At 33.8% G+C, this 17,156-nt stretch overlaps 1 protein-coding gene across 1 annotated transcript in view; it reads left to right on the forward strand.

The window, feature by feature from the left end:
• Nucleotides 1–17,156, forward strand: part of LOC150098044 (uncharacterized) — a gene marked incomplete at its 3' end in the record, with an annotated part of 68,813 nt that overhangs the window by 14,445 nt on the left and 37,212 nt on the right. The window contains exon 2 of the mRNA XM_090406664.1: nucleotides 9,566–9,801. Within this exon, the coding sequence (XP_090262790.1) occupies nucleotides 9,566–9,801 (236 nt within the window). The remainder of the gene's footprint in view (nucleotides 1–9,565; nucleotides 9,802–17,156) is intronic.

The raw sequence follows: 17,156 nt of genomic DNA on the forward strand, positions 1-17,156 counted from the left end.
TGACGTAAACACGAGTGGAACAGTGCTAATAAAGTGGAATGATTTTCACACGTCCAACTTCTCAGTGGCTTCTTTTTGCATAGTTGTCCAGCTTACAGTTTGCATAGCACATAACAGTTTGGTTGGTTGCAACTGTTTGGTATAAAGTGAGGCAACCAATGACTTGTACTACACATGCGTTGATGTCGCGTGTTCTTCGACCGACTTCCCTATTGTTCAGAGAAAACATCTTGTCATATCCATATGAGATCGACTCTCATCTTGAGTAGAAGTCATTTTTTATAAATTTCCTGGCGTCTTAAACGGCTTTGAACGTAGGACACAGTATATTAAAGGACACGTGTCCAATTAAAGGATATATGCCATTATAACTGCACTGCGGCATATACGTATTTATATGCTGCAATGATATATAGCCATATAGTGATTTCCAATTAATATTTTTAAATATGATCTTTCCAGAGATTAGAGACATGAACTTATGGTCTTATTTTCTCTATGCAGAAAAATGAATTTGGTCAAACTTAAAAATTAAAAAAAAAATTAAGATTTAACTTGTATCGATGCTTATGCCATCTTTAAGTGGACGGCATCAAAATGTTGAAACCTAGACTATGAAACAAACGTAAGAATTTATATTTTTTGTACCTTGAAAGTCACTCAAGTTAGTGACAGTGCATTAATTGAGGTCATACTTTTTTTTAAATACGAATGATGGTGTGTGTGTGTGTGTGTGTGTGCGTGCGCGGGGGGGATATACGTAGTGATGAAGTGCTGGTATTGCGTTAATAGACTGCTTGCATACGTACATTTGCCCTTGAGGAAAAAGATTAAGAAACTGCGAGTCTTTTTTTTTTTCAAGTCCGATTTGTAATCAATGTTGTTGTCTGTGATATCAGTAAATGAAGGAAATAAGCGGATAAAAACGCACAACACGGAAACAAAATTCAGTATTATGATAAAACAATTAAAATTTCTTAGTTGTTATTTCAAATATGGAAGGAAATATTCCCCCAATTAATAATTCTCAAATAGTCAGAAGGAAACTGATTGTTCGAATAGAAAAATTCATTTCACCATTCAAAGTCAAACAAAACAACAGAGTTCCAGTTTCAAAATTAAAAAATCACTTCTATGTAGTGCGATTGACACTTACACTATTATGGAGTATACAAAGCATGTCATCCTTCTCTTCAACAGGACCAATTTAGGAGGGAAAAGTTCATCAATATTTTATAAAACATACCAGTTAGGCTCCCATAGTGGTTACACCTAGTTAAGTACGTACTAAAAATCGCTAATATTTCTTCCCAAATATGAAACGATAATCATTTCTTTTTATTGTTTCTTTTTGTTTGTTTTAACTTCCCCATTTGGTGAAAGACCTGAAAAACATCCCTAACGGCATTTAGGCATTCGTTCTACTTTCAGACTACCGGTTTTGAGCAGGAAAGGATCCTGTTATAGTAACCATAATGCAAGGTTTGTGCGCATGTAGCAAGCATAAAAGAATGGATTTCTGTCAGATTACAGTTTTTCACAATGCGTTGTCACAGATTGTCCATTTCATAAAGGAAATGACTGAGGGTCTTGAATATGTGTTTTGCTTTGTGTGATCTCCATGGAAACCTTGGAGATGGCGAGATGGGGAAGAGGAAGTTACATTAAACAGTATAATACTTTAGATTACAACAGTATCAGTAGGGGTTAAGGAACCCGCGTTTCCTTCATGGATATTTAAAAATTAAGGAAGTTATCGAGCTCGTATAAATAAGGCAGCGATTTACTTCCTTTAAGATAGAGTGGTTGTACTTCTCCGTATATAAGACGTATTTAAAACAAAAAAAGAAATAATTAATGTAACTCAAGGTTTCCCCATATCAACACGAGAGGTTGCTAAACAATGACCGCACGTGGTTATCAGAAAGAAAAGCTTTTTTGTTGATAAAAGGCAGTTGCAAAAATTTGTTTTTTTTTATCCTAAGTAGGATTTTGAATCAGAATTATCATCCTCCGTTGAAAATATCACTTAAACATCTTTTGATTTTTCATATTCCTAACAAAATTAACTCTCATGAAAATCTTTTAATAGGAGTTCATTTTTTTTTTCTCAATAAAAATAATGATACAAACGAAGGTCTCATACTCTAGCCCCGTGTTTCCCAACGTGGGGAGTACGCCCCACAGGGGAGAAAATTTGAATATTTTGGAGGGCAATTAGAAAAATGATGTTGCATTCGTCACCTCGTCAACGATATACTCAAAAAACTCACCATTGTCGGCGATAAACTGTCGATGTTGCAACCCTGACTTTCCGAGAAAAAAGCTGACATCACTAGCACAGCAGTCAACATAAGTACAGTATCAAGAAGAACCCTCAGAAAAGCAAAATGATGAGTCTATTAGAACTTTATTCAACATAAAAGGAACAATGGCATGGCTTTTTTGACGAGACAGAAACGAAATACCGAAATTCGACTAGTTTTGCAAAAAAAAAAAAAATACTGTTGCCCTTCCCGGCGTCATATTTAGTTGAATGTGGCTTTAGTGCTGTAAATAACTTGCGGCTGAAAAAAATAAATCATCTGGATATCACAAACCATGAGGATTTGAGATTGAAAATGACTAAATTAGTATCTCAATTAAAAAGTCTTTGCAGCAGACATCATGCTCAAGGAACGCATTAACTTGGATTTTATTTCCCCGAGTTCAGTTCGATTTATGTTTTATAATATACAAAGTGTAATATAAAATTTATATTCATTGAAGAAAGTCAAATTATAAAGTTTTACCAATGTTCCTTTTTTTATTTAAAGTACATATTTATGTTGTACTTTTTCAGAACTTGGCTGACTATTATGCTAGAGGGGAGGGGGGGATCATACCACACCTCAACGCATCAAATCTTTGCGGCGTTGAGGTGTGGTATGATCCAAAACACCTTGGGAAACACTACTCTAGCCTTTGCCTAAATTCACTTTTATGAATAAGTTATCTATTTTTCCTCATGTTTATGTGCTTAAAGGAAAATGCATTAAAACAGAGAAAATAACGAATGCATTTCTTTTTTTTTTTGTTACGACACAATCGAATTACTAAAAAATTTTTTTAAAAAATCAGAAGAAAATCTTAATTAAAAAATGTAAAAAATTCGTAGTCGATGTGTTTCCGACTATTACAGAATTTATCTAAGACCAATATTTGCATTCTTCGTCCTCTCATAAATTATAAATTATAGAATATAAGATTCACTTAAAACATTTAAAACAACATTTAAAGTATCAAAATATTTAAATAAGTTAAGTAATTCAAATTAACTTTATTATCATTCTTTAGTTTTTTCGATTTCATGATGAATATATTTTTCTTCACAATTATTTCATTATTTAATATTCTTCGCTATAAAATTAACGAGGAAAAAACCAATGGGGAGTTGTGACACCTATCCATTTTTTTTGTGTTTACATGAAATTGCGAAATTAGCTTGAGGTCAAAATTGTGTAAGTAGCGGGAGGTTGTAGAAGGATAATTGTATATATACATATAGGCAGAGTAATACATGAAACACCTATATGTAGAAACGAATATGATTATTGCAGTATTATTTGAAAACAATATTAATGCTCGGAACAGTGTCCAAGTGACAGAACACTACATTGGAAATGCGCAAAACATCTTTGGAAATGTGAAGGAAGAAATTCATTGGAAATATGCATTGGAAGAAATTCATTAAATATGTCATTTGAAAAAATCATTAGAAATGTATATTGAAAAAAAAAAATCATTGGAAATGTACATTGGATAAAATACGCAGTGGGAAATATTTAACTTAACCAAAGTGTTGGTGTTATGTTGAATTGTCAAATGTTGTGGCGTTTGTAAAGTCGTGTTAACGACCCTTCGCATACTAAACACACAGTAGCGCAATTAGCTTCGAAATTCACTTTCACGGTTATCCTTGATTCTATAACTTTCCCTACCCTCTCTCCCTTCAGAAAATCTGATTCGCTTCGAAGTCTCGAAATGGCAGCTTTGTTAATATTAGTTTTTCCAGGTTTTAATTTCCTGAACAGAAGAGATTCTTTATGGCAAGTGATGAACGGTGTTCGATGCATGTATAAAAGCACAAGCTGAATAAGAATATTACGCGTGTACTCACCTCCTTTATCTTTTCACCTGCTTTCTAGAAATCAGGTGAAAATGAGAAAGCTGTGTATACAGAATGCTGTCACGCCAAGTGCATTCACAAAATGAAATGATTCCCGTAGTCCAGGATGTACATTGCACCTTTATTAACTCAGGCGCATTGCATTATGTCCATTTTAAAGAATACTGAAAGGACCAAGACTGATGCACTACTTGTTTGTTCCTCTGATTTTCCTCATTTAGCTTCAATCACCTCCCAACACAAGTTAATAAGATGACATTACTGCCACATGCCTTTTCACAGTACAAGTGAAAAGCATAACTGAAAAACACGCTTGAAAAGGCGATTTTATATTCATTTATTGAAATCTAGACCTTCTTTAAACAATGATGTTACAAATAAATCTACTTTTTCCGTAAATCATCAGAAAAAAATGCTAAAATGCAGCATTGAGGTTAAGATATGCAATGCTATGAAAATTGCGCGAATGAGTTTGAAATTGAATACGACTATTAAGGTAAAGCAATGTTTGGTGAAATCACCATTTTATTAGTTGTTATTAGTTTATAAACCGTCACAAAGAAGATAGAAAAATTTATATGCTCGGAAAAATTGAATAGACTTTAGCCAATTTTAAAATGGAAATTAAAATCAGTTTAAATCTAAACTTTTTCGTAAATGAGTTAGATTTGTAAAAGTATCAAAACGAAAACAAAAACAAAAGAAAATAACAAGTTCATTGAGAAGAGAAAAGATTGAGTTTTTTCCATCTAACCGTATATTTCTGTAGACGTATATGTAATAATACAGTGCGTGAAATTAAACCGTCATTGATCTAATAGGAAATCTCTGCCTACAAGACAGACTCCAACAGCCTTTTATCCAGCAGATATTCTTTATCATCTTTTTTCAGCTCTTAATTAGAGAAGAGTGATATTAACGAGAAAATTAAGGAAGCTGAAGGGAAAAAGTGATAAGATTAATATTTTTGAATATTAACTTTGTAATATAAACATTTGATGTTGAGTCATAGTTTTGAATAAGGTCATCTGCAGCTGAAGGTTAAACGTTATCTTGTTGATCTGAGTTTTCAGAAGAAAGGAAAATCATCAGAAAATAATTAACAACCCAGGATTAGCGCTAGATATGGTGACGCGAAATATTTAAGTAAAGTACAAAAATAAATTTAAAAACAGAAAAAAGAAGCCCGACGTGGGTTGAAAAAAGGGTCATGGTTAGTTCTAGAGCATGTAGGATTTCCGGATTGTGTAAAAAATAAATACAAATACGGAAAAATTATAAAATTGATGAAAAATATATAAACAACTAATGTACCATAATTTTACAACCTGTTATAAGTGAGAATCACATAAAAAAGAAATATATAAACAACAGTTGTGCTTGTTGGTGATCTGAACGGCGAATTGATTTACAGAACCTACAGAAGGTATCAGAAATTTCGCTGTAAGAGAAAACATTAATGATAATAGTAAATACTTCATGTTGACGTTTCTGGAATGACACTATGTCGAAATTGGAATGCAAATAAGGTAGTAAATTTTAGGCAGCAAATTATTTACTGCTTAAAATTAATTATTTTACACGCCTAGGTTTCGTCAGCAAAAGCTAGCATTATCAAATCCACATGTACACACTCAGCGAAAGCAGGGAGCAAGAACAGTCAGGACGAGAGGATAAAGAACGACAGTTGCACTCTTTGGCAATTGTCATAATCAGAAATCTGTGATTTCTGGAAGGATACGACGGACAGCCAAAATTGATGTAAGTTCACACCATCAATTAACTGGGTGCTGTAGAACTTGAGAAGATTCCAGAGGTCTCTTTTGCTTTAAAGCGGGACTTGTATGTTAGCGCAGCTTTCTGCCACCTGATGGATGGTCTTTATCCAAGGCATATCGTGCTTTTAATTTGCCCATACTAAGTATACTTTTCATGTGCTTTTCTTCTTACCAACTTGGTTAGGCCTGTCTGTCCGAAATCCTGGGTCTCAATTGACACAATACACTACTGCATTCACCTTGGGAAGGAGAGAAGATTCTGATGTCCTTGGTTTGTCTGAAGAAAGAGGAAACATTATCCAGAAATTTCTAAAGTGAGAAAATGATTTATTTTCATTCCATTTCTGTGAAGTTTTTGTGCCAGATCATTGCAACAGCTGTGGAAATTTGAATATGGAAATGGTAAGCAGTCAATGATCAATGACATCCTAATCAGAGGGGATTGGTGATGAAATGGTGCTATGGAAAGGTGGTAATTCTATCGATAAAGCATGCTATGTCCCAATATAAATAAAAAAACGGAAATATTTTTCGCTATATATTTTATACCCGAATAATAAAATAACATTTAACGTCCATGTCCTATTGTTTGGAGAGCAGAGACACCAAGCCATTTAGGCGGGCAAATAAGAGCACGTGATATGATTTCTTCTGTCGAACTGTCCTAATAGTGAAATCATCTTCCATGGAGATTTTAATGTTCATGGCTTTCTTTTTTTCAGCTGCACTGATGAAGCAGATAGAGGTGTCGAAGTATTTGATATCACAGCAGTTATACAAATTGTTTATAATAGGGCTGTCCAACCTTATGTAATCTGAGGACCGCATAAAAAAAAGAAAAAGATTTATCCGAGGGCTGCATCCAATGCGTATCTAGTAATTTTGTGAGCAGCAACCAGCGACACAACCTCGATAGCTGAAGAAACGAACAACACTAATTGCGCACTAATCGTGCGCTCAAGTTCCCCGTAAGCGCACGGAGCATGCGTGTTAGAACAAAACAGCGTAAGAACGCTTCTTTGACACATCTAATATTAGAAAAGCACGTGGGTATATAGTGACGTAAAAACTCCAAATAAAATAGCCAACATCGAGATTATCGATTAGTGATAGAATTAAAATATCGAATACACATTCGGTTCAAATTGTTATTTTATTTTTTCGCTCATGAAAATCAAAACCCACAAGCGGGTCGTACAAAATCGCACCTCGGGCCGTGTTTTGGACACCCCTGGTTTATAACTTAGCGATAGTTTCCAAACACAATATAGTGAATTAATTAATGATAACATTCACCTGTCATAACATACATTTGTGCCAAGAAGTAACCTTTGTCTGGACTGTTATAATCCGTACAAGGGTTGCTTTTTGGCAGGAATATTCTCTCCAGTTTTCCTTAATTACTTTCAAAGATAACCCTCAAGTCTTTTAGCTGGACAAAAGCATAGCATCTCCGCTCAACAACAGGCGTGCTGTGGGTTCGAATTCCATTGTAATGAATAGAGAGATCAATAAAGGTCTGTGGTAGATAGTATATTTGTGATAGATGACTTTCATTCCCCACTGTGAGAGATTCTCAAATAACTAGACTACCATTCTATTTATTTGAGACCTGGAATGGCTTGAAAAACTTCCAAGTTTGATCTTTATAGCAGTATTTCCAGATTACCTAACCTTAACCTACTCACATTACATTTTCGTGTGAATCCCAAGGAATGAGACTGATTTAAAAAAAAAAAAAAACTTTCTTAACCATATAATGAATCTGAAGGGGACCATGAAGGAAAGCCCAATTTTTTCACTATACCACTGACCTGTCATCTGTCTTCAGTAACCTTTTTATTTTCTTGCAAGGAATAACAAATAACAATAAAATTATGGTATCGATATTTTTCAAATGTTAAAGCAAATCTTTACGCATACGTTTTTATGGTTTTATGAATAAAACAGGTGATTGGTTGAGTTCCCTATGAAGAAATCTTTGCCATCTGGTTTTAACTGTGGCCATTTCTGTCATCTTCCTGAAGCTCGAGAATTAACACCTTTCCTTCAAGGCTTTAGGCAAGTTCTTTTTGGTCGACCTCGTGATCGTTTTCCTCCAATGATTCTATTGAAGACTATATTTGGTAATCGTTGAAAGGACATTCTCTGGAGATGTCCAAACCATCTTAATTGCGGTATGAATTATAGCTATATTCTTCTCTACAGTTTAATTCGTGTTTGACTTGCTCATTTGTTTTCCGTTCTGGCAGTGAGTATTATTTATTTTTCTTAAGCATTTCATTTCAAATGCGCTGATTTTCTGTATTTCTTTCTGATTGGGTGCCCAAGTTTCGGCTCCATATGTTGCTGTCGATATAATAATGGTTCTGTAGAGTTTTAGTTTGACGCTTTTTTTTGAAGTGCTGTTATTTTCCCATATTTTGTTTAATTTATTCATATTAGACCATCCTTTGTTAAGTCTGTATTTTAATTATTTTTGTGGTGTCAAAGTTGTGAATAATTACAGAATGCCAAGATAGGCAAATTGCTTTACTTGTTCAAGTATATGATTTTCTAAGTTTATTGAACATTTTCCCCTCATCTCTTCCTATTTTCGTTGTTTTAGTTTTGCTTAGATTGATTATCATACAAAACGTTTTGCGCTCTTGAGTTAAAATTTGTATTGCTTTTTTCCCGGTCGTACTTTAAATTCTGCAAGAATAATAATATGGTCTGCATATTTAATACGGTTGATATTTGTGCCTTTTATTTGTAGACTTGTTTTTTCAGCTATGGATTTGCATAATTCTTCGAGATAGATAATAAATAAATTTCGCGAGAGTGGGCACTCGTGCATGACTCCTTTTTCTACTTTGAATTTTTCTGGGTTTTTTTATTTTACTAAACTTGACAGTTGCTTTGGTATATTTATAATAATTCGTAATAAACATTTATAATTCTGAATCTAACATCACAGATTTTAAGATGTTTATCATTTTGTTCCTGTCAATGGAATCAAATGCTTGTTTGAAGTCAATAAAACTGCAGTTATATTGGTAAGTTGTATGCCCAGTGCTTTTCAGCCAGGCTATTGTCTCATTCATTCAAGTCTGAATTGCATTTTGAATAATGCATGTGAAGATTTTGTAGCTATGACTTATGTTATGGGTCTATAATTTTCACACCTTCGTGTATTTCCCTTTTTAAAAATTGGTATTATGATGCTGGTCTTCCAGTCATCTGGAATTTAGCCAGTATATAGTATTTGGTTAAAAAGTTCAAGCAGAAAATTGATGGCTGCTATGCCACCATATTTCCACAGTTCAGTTGGAAGTTACTGACGAAGCGCGCGCCGTTTGTGAGGATATTTACGAATTGTGAGGATATTGTAAAAAAAATGTACGTGTATTCTTGTAACCATTTGGTCTGTTTTGTGGTAGTAATCTATTTTCGTCACCGTATGAGCCCGAATAACTCGCCCGCCTTCATTGAAAGGTGATTATGGGACTAAAATCCGCCATGTATTCTCTAAAAAAATGAAGAGTTTAATGCGTATCGTTATAATTTAATTATTAATAAATATGAATGTAGGACTTTCGATTGATCGTGCTTAACTGATCTGTTGACTTTTTTTCAGTGATTGATGCAACTGGAAAACCTCCAACAGGATTACTAGATGGAAGCTTTGCAGATTATGGAGATTACGATGAGTGCATTGCTATTGTCAAGTATGAAAACTCGAAGAAAACTACGGAGAAATTCAGAGGTCAGTACTGTACTCTGGAGGCCAGCCCAATGTTGCCACCAAAACCCAAACGAGTCACCCTAAGGACTCAAGTGCTTCATTTTGAAAACTTCACTCATCCCGATTCTGTAAGTTCAATAAAACATTTAATATTGAATTTTATATAAGATTTAGAATAATACGTAGAACTAGTGAACTAAGAGGAGTGAGGAATTAAAAAAATATCGCTCCTCTCTTTTGGAAAAGTGAAACATGTGAGATTAATATAATTCGAAAATGGCTGAGTTAAGATGGCTTCCAAATTTCAATTTCAATCACATTGATCATTCTTCGGATCCACTAAATAAAGACTGAATGTATTTTTTTTTCGATACAGTTGTATACGAAACGATGGAAATATTTTATAAACATCTACAAGATCGTGTTTGACACTGTCTGAGATTTAACTGACTTATATTATGATGAATTTCAATGTACACCAAGCAGTTTGATGTAAACAAGATTAACCGTATAAACGTTGAAGTGAAGGCGTATTTTGGAACATTCAAAGTTACTGACGTGCAGCTTTTCCAAATGCATCAAAAAATTATATTTGTTATATTTCATGTCTTATTTCATAGCCATTTCCTATTTAAGTATTTCAACGGGTAATATTTAATGCATAGAAAAACAAAGGAAGATTTCTTAATGTTCGTTTTTATGCAGCCTTTTTTCTTCATTTTATTGATTTTCATACTTTCGTAATTTTCATATTGAGAGTGATTCACTTGATGTTTTGAAAAGCAGTCGCAATCTGCAGTTGCTTATTGTTTTCATGGCTTTGATGAAACTTATCACCAAAACTGTTGTCATGTCATTCGGATGCTTGAAAATAACAGCTACATTGACTTCTAATCAGGGCATTTTTTCACTTTTCAGTAAATCAAATTATTAAATAATACATCAAAATTACCAAAACAGAAGAATTGTTACTTTTTGGCAAAAAATGTTCTACGGGTAGCATATTTTGCTTACAGAGCATGAGATAAAAAAACGTGGAGATAAAAGCAATATTCCCCTCTTATTTTTTCTTCGTCTATGTGCCTGAAACAGACAGAGAAATAACAGCTTGATGTATGAAGTCGCTTCAAATTGGTTTTTAATGAATTTTAAATAATCTATAAAACTCTTTTAAGTCTCATAAAAGAATTAAAAAGGTTTCCCCTCACTTCTGTCAATAACACTAGCAAGAGCTTTATCAATAGTAATTAAGTGCTCTGTTCTTTATTTGTATATATTCTGGTCTGCTGCCGACACCATTCTTCACTTGGCTTTCCTAATTCCCGTGCTTCATGTGAAGGAAAAACTACGTAATACTCTTCTTGACCTCTTTTGTTCTCTGTGAAGGCAAATGAAAAGAGAGCTGTCAAATCTCTCTCTCTCTCTCTCTGATACACACACAATCTAATGTGCTGTCATAATTATAAAAAAGCAGAATTTCAATTCCACTTTTATTTCGAAAGCGTTTATTTTTGCATTGACCAGGTTTCCTTTCCCAGTAGGAAAGCAATTAATTACAAAACTGAATGAAATGCAATAATCTTTATCATTTTTAATGTCAGTCTCTGTCGATCTTACTCTTCCAAATAGGTAATGTTACATAAGTTTCCTGTTCTTAGACATCAGCTTGCACGAAATCATTTATTTTGCATTAAGAAAATAAGACATGAATAAAGAAACAGCATGGCATACACACACACACCCATCCACCCACTCACTCACCTACACACACCAACAAGCTCCATATCTGCATTTAACCATTTCTATACATATAAAAATGCTTCATCGGCAAAATTATACGAAGTTTTTGGGCCCTTAATCAGGTTTTTAATGTTTCTATTATACAGTTTCTCACTTTATTTCTCAAATTCCTGATGACATACCAAACTCACTACATCTTCTTACAAACGACCGTTTCAGTCTAATTTTCAAATCCATATTCAAGTCTTTCAGTAAACTTTCAGATTTTGCAAATATTGTATATTTGTTCAGGAAATATTCCGTGGCTAATCTAGTTTATTAGAACAATATCTGTTCACGTTTCTTTACTTACCACAAGTAGAGAAACATGAACTGATCTATATAACAGAATTGTTACTCCAATTAACAATAAAATGTCCCCTTAACTATTAGCGATCTCTATTTCTCTATATTAATGGATTAAGTATAGTCCTTGTTGAAATAAACATTCAAATGAAGTTAAATTTGAACTTTCGCATTACATTATTCCAGTTTGTCAGGCAAAACCAGTTTAAAATTTTAGCTAGTGAAGGCAAGGAACCAACTGATTTCGATTTTGATTTATTTTAATTTTGGTAGAAGACAGACACAATAAATATTAGAGATTTTTTTTATTTTCAGTATCCTCTTAGGTACATTCTCTTTCATGGTAGTTTAACAGCAAACATGGTCTAATTGCAATCAGATCTACTGTAGATGTCGCTCTTATGTTTATTTAAGATACGTAATCGTGATTATCGGCTTCCCACTAAGTTGTCCATCTCAGATGGCAACATCATAGCTCCACAAATTACTCAAATTCATATTTATATAACCCTATGTATACGCATAACTACTACAAAATACGCTGAAAGGTTCAGTTTTATGTTTGGATTGCTTATAATCTCTAAATAAGGGAAAACAAGAATATTGTCGAAACGTATGGAACTTAGTAACTACAGCCGCAAACATGATGACCAGAATACAATATTAAAGGTAGTGTCAAAATAGTTTGATGTCATAGATATTAGTGTATTAATATTACTATATAGGTGTTCATTAGTTCAGCGGTGGCGAACGTTTCAAGGAGCAAACATGGAATCGGGTCATTGCTTAGTGATTGCCAATATCAGTTGAAACTCAAGCAATAAGTAAAGGCACAGTTTCAGAATTAAAGATATATGAAGACACTGAGTGAGGAAATTACAGGGAAAATGTATAAGAAAGCGTTCAAGGAAGAACTGAAAATCATTACAGAGAAGAAATTGGAGGATATGTAAGAGGAACTGGAGGAACAACAAATGGTGTGTGCAACCAAGAAAGCAGTGAATCAAAGAGTCCCAGAAACAGGCAATCCAAAGAACAGATAGATCTCAAGGGGCATTAAAGATAATTTAATAAAAGAGAGCATTGATGATTAGGAGAGGAATCTCTGTGGAAGAACATTAGAGAACAAAATGCAAAATGAAGAAGGTGGTTAGGAGCAACATATCAAAATGGCTACAGGATAGTGCGAAGATATCAATAAATACTTTGGTGATTACAGAACATGAGAAGTATATAAGATGATAAGAAACATCAACAATCAATGGAGTCCAAAGGAGAGAGCCGTAAATACTGAAAATGATCAAATCTTGATGAATACAGAAGATATAGGAGGGAGAGAGAGAGAGAGAGAGATGGACAAGATACTGCTCACAGTTATATAAGACACGGAGATGTTCAACAGTCCAAAAGAAGTTAGTTGATGAATTGAGAGAAATATCACAGCTATGCACAGATGGAGACACATATATACTGAAGGATGAGGTTGTAAGGCAGTAAAACATCTGAAAAACTATAAAAGTCCTAGGAATAATGAGATCACTGGAGAGATGTTGAAACATGGTGGCGAGGTGATAATAGACTAACTAACGGTTATGTAAACATGGCATGGGCGGAAGGCAAAACACCAAAAGAATAGACAAAATCAATCTTAATACCTATTTACAAAAAAGGAAGCAAAATGGACTGCAAAATTACAGAAAAATAGCTCTAATGAGAAATGTGGGAAACTTGTGATGATATTAACGGAAGGAATAAGGAAACTTATTGAAGAAAATCTGGAAGATGAGCAGGCAGGATTTAAAAGAGACAGAAGTACTGTGCACCAAATAGTAATGTTAAGATTAATTGTAAAGAAAGCTCTTCATAAAAATAAAAATCCTAAAAAACTATACCTGTTTTGCTGCCTTTCAGAATGTATTTGACAGTATAGATCAGAAAGTGGCATGGGCTGTACTCAAATCTTAAAAGCGGACAAGAAAGTGATATGTTTCTTGCAGAACATCGATGACAATGCAGAGACTGCTGTGAGAAACTGCGGAGAAATAGGAAGATCATTCTGGACAACAAGAGGCACGAGACTAGGAGACCAAGTATTCTCCCAGGCATCTTTATCCTGCTTTTAGAAAGAACAATAGATACCATAAAGGAAAATTTCATAAGGAGAATTTCAATTCAAAGTACTAAAAAAAACCAACTTATGATTTGCAGATTACATAGTCATTATTGAAGAAGATGAAGAGGGAATTAAGTGAAGAAGGAAAGGGATATGGACTGATCATGAATATCGATACAACAAAAACTATGATATTCGAAAAAGAGGATGAAAACGCAATTAAAGGTCAACGAAGAAAAGCTGGAAGAGGTTAGGAACTTTGACGCATGATTTAGATTGTAAGAAAGAAATAAGATCCCTGATAGCAAAAGGCAAAGTAAACCTACAGGGAATGAATGTACAAGATATAGAGAAGTAAATCAGTGAGTCTTCCCATAAAGCTGAGACTGCTGGAAACATGCATATGCACAAGTGCTCCTAATGGTTGTGAAACATGATAATATCAAAGACTCTGTGAGACGAATATTAGCTTTTGAAAGAACATGTTCTAGAAAGATTCTCCGAAATGGACGGGTGCTAAAGGTAACAAATGAAGAACTGTATAACGAAGTAAACTGCAAAGAAAATCTAATGCAGAAAATAATTCAAAGGAAACTAAAGATTTTGGACATATTTGCAGAATGTATAACAGTAGAAAGAACAAAACCTTGATACTTGGTAAAATGGACAGTATAAATAGAAGAGGATGGCCAAGGCGAGTTGGTACACGATGTGAAAGAGTGGCAGGAAAAGAGTTTGCAGGATTTGAGTCAAATGGAGGTGGAGAGAAAGAAGTGGCAAAGAATGGTGAAACAGGCATCGGGCACCAACAGGCATTGAACCTATGGGTAATGATGATGATGATGATATCACTGTCGGCTTGGTTGGCCAAGTGGTTCGCGTATCTCTGTTCTCCAAGAAATAGGCTGGGTTCGAATTCAGTCGTGAGTATGGATGTTTGTGATTGTCTTTCTTTGGGAGATGAATTTCATCGCTCGGTCAAAACCACTATCATGCTTATTGGAAGCCTGAAGTGGCTTGAACAAGTTTCATGTTTGGCTCTAGAGTCTCTAGAGTAGGAATTTCGGATCATATAAATAAAAATATAATAATAAATAAATTAAAAAATTATAAAAAAATTATTCCGCACACGATAATAATGTGCTATAGGTTGGTAAATTTTCGTGGTTGGAAGCCACATTAAAAATACTACAAAAAGTTGTTTTTACAAGTAGCAAAAATGTTTGCCATTTACCATTAAAATAATTTTCATTAAAATACTTATCAATTTAGCTTAATTTATACATTGTTTATTATAGTTTACATAAGTGAGTAGTCAATACATTATTCTATACCATCTGTTTCTTTCATGAGGAAGAATACTGCAAGAAACATTTCTAATAAGTTCTCACTCCACAGAAGCCTACCCATCGATGTGGTTTACATTTTCTGATGCAATCAGTAGCTTTCGTTCTTTTCATGATCTAATTCAATTCCTGTGCGATCACATTAGTGGATTACATTCCAATGTTCGGCAGCCATCACTGTAGAATTTGTTAGTAAAACATATGGATATCTCGCTAAAGAAAAGTAGTGACGAAATCAAATATCACCTGTCTATGTAGTGTTTAATCTGAACTGGTTATGCTGAAGTAAAAGTTATGTCATCGGGAAAGTTTAATTGTTAAGTTCCATAATAAGGTCAACCACTTCGCTATGTTGATGGTTACCCTGAACTAAACAATACTCGAGACTGGGAAATATTCATAACCTCATTCGCGGCATGTTACTCTTCATGATTGAGCTGTTCGTAAACAAACAAAAGCAATATGAGAGATTTTTTTCTGACTTAATGGGTCCTTGTGACATTATCATAAGATTTTTAAGCCTACATTAAAATATAAAGAGCGTGAGTTCTTTTTACAATAGTTTTAGTACCAGTTATTATTTTCATGTTATAATCCATTTTTTACTACCATTTTAATGTCAAATTAAAGATCTCATAGTAATTCTGAAAAGTCCTATTAATGAAAAACCACTACAGTAATTTTCATTAATGGGACCTTTCAGAATTCCATAACCAATAATTCACCAAATACTCATAGCCTTTTTTTTTTTTTTAATTATATGCCAGTATTATTCGTGGTGCATGTAGCAGCACCATCTAGTGGAGAATTTGCAGTTCATTGGGAATTCGCTAAACATTTTTTAGCATACTAATACTACATTGAGGGTGCTTTGAAGATATGGAGCTTAATTTGAGAATTTCTAAACATACGTTTTATTTATTTACAATATAGTTAGTTTCATAATCATTTATTTACTATATACGGGTATCGGTAAAATTAATATTATCTACATCGTCAGAGGATCTTGAAATGCTTCGTTACGTATCAAACAGAAATATATTTGGAAAGTTTCATATATAACCTTATAGTAAACTTCATTTCGACAGGAGGGTTGTTTAAAAATAAAAGAACTAATTATACATCCAATTATTAATTCTTACAGCAATAAATTATAAACTTGTTACATTGTATGAAAGATTTGTTTTTTGCTTGAGTTATTCTGCGATAAGCATGAGTTCATATCTTTTATGCTTCAAGATCTGCCTAAAATACAACATATAATCCAACTAGCTACCGATATCACTTAACATACTGTATATCTCTTTTTATCTATTAAAATGAACTCAACACTGGCTTCGAATTTTGCCTGCTTAATAGAGATGATGAATTGTCAAGAAAAAGATATCTAATTTATTCTCTCATTCTTAAAAAAAAAACGACTTCTTCTTTCTGTTACCTATTAGGCCTTACTGGCCTGTTACATTTTTTTACAGTTCTTCTAAGCCGTCTCGAGTATAAGGTGGCTAGCCCTATGCCTCCCGGTGTGTCCTATGTCTGTAGATGCGTGTGTTCACGAGGCCAGTTTGCCTGCTTTAGGGAGGAAAAACTCCAGATAAACTGCGGAGAAAAACCCGGCAGTCCACGCCCAAGACAGTCTAACTTGGCTATGTCTGAGAAAGATTATTAAGCTCTTCAGGTCGGCAAAGGAAATCGAACTCAGGACACTCCTTTCCCGAGGCATATGGTTGCGAAGCGCATACCCACTCGGCTAACCGCGCAGACTTAAAAAAAAAAAAAAAAAAAAAAAAAAAAAAAAAAAAAAAAAACGTTAATAGCTGATAATTCCTAAAAGTGTACTGTTGAGTTCAAAATTATGGAATTCATTTTTTATTTTTACACTCTATAATCATTTTTTTAGCTTCAAAGGCATTTAAAAAAATCTTTTTTTTCTCTAAAA

The sequence above is a fragment of the Typopeltis vanoorti genome, chromosome 16 (assembly GCF_054136105.1).
Source record: "Typopeltis vanoorti isolate ZY-2024b chromosome 16, IOZ_Tvanoo_1.0, whole genome shotgun sequence".
Classification (NCBI taxonomy): domain Eukaryota; kingdom Metazoa; phylum Arthropoda; class Arachnida; order Uropygi; family Thelyphonidae; genus Typopeltis; species Typopeltis vanoorti.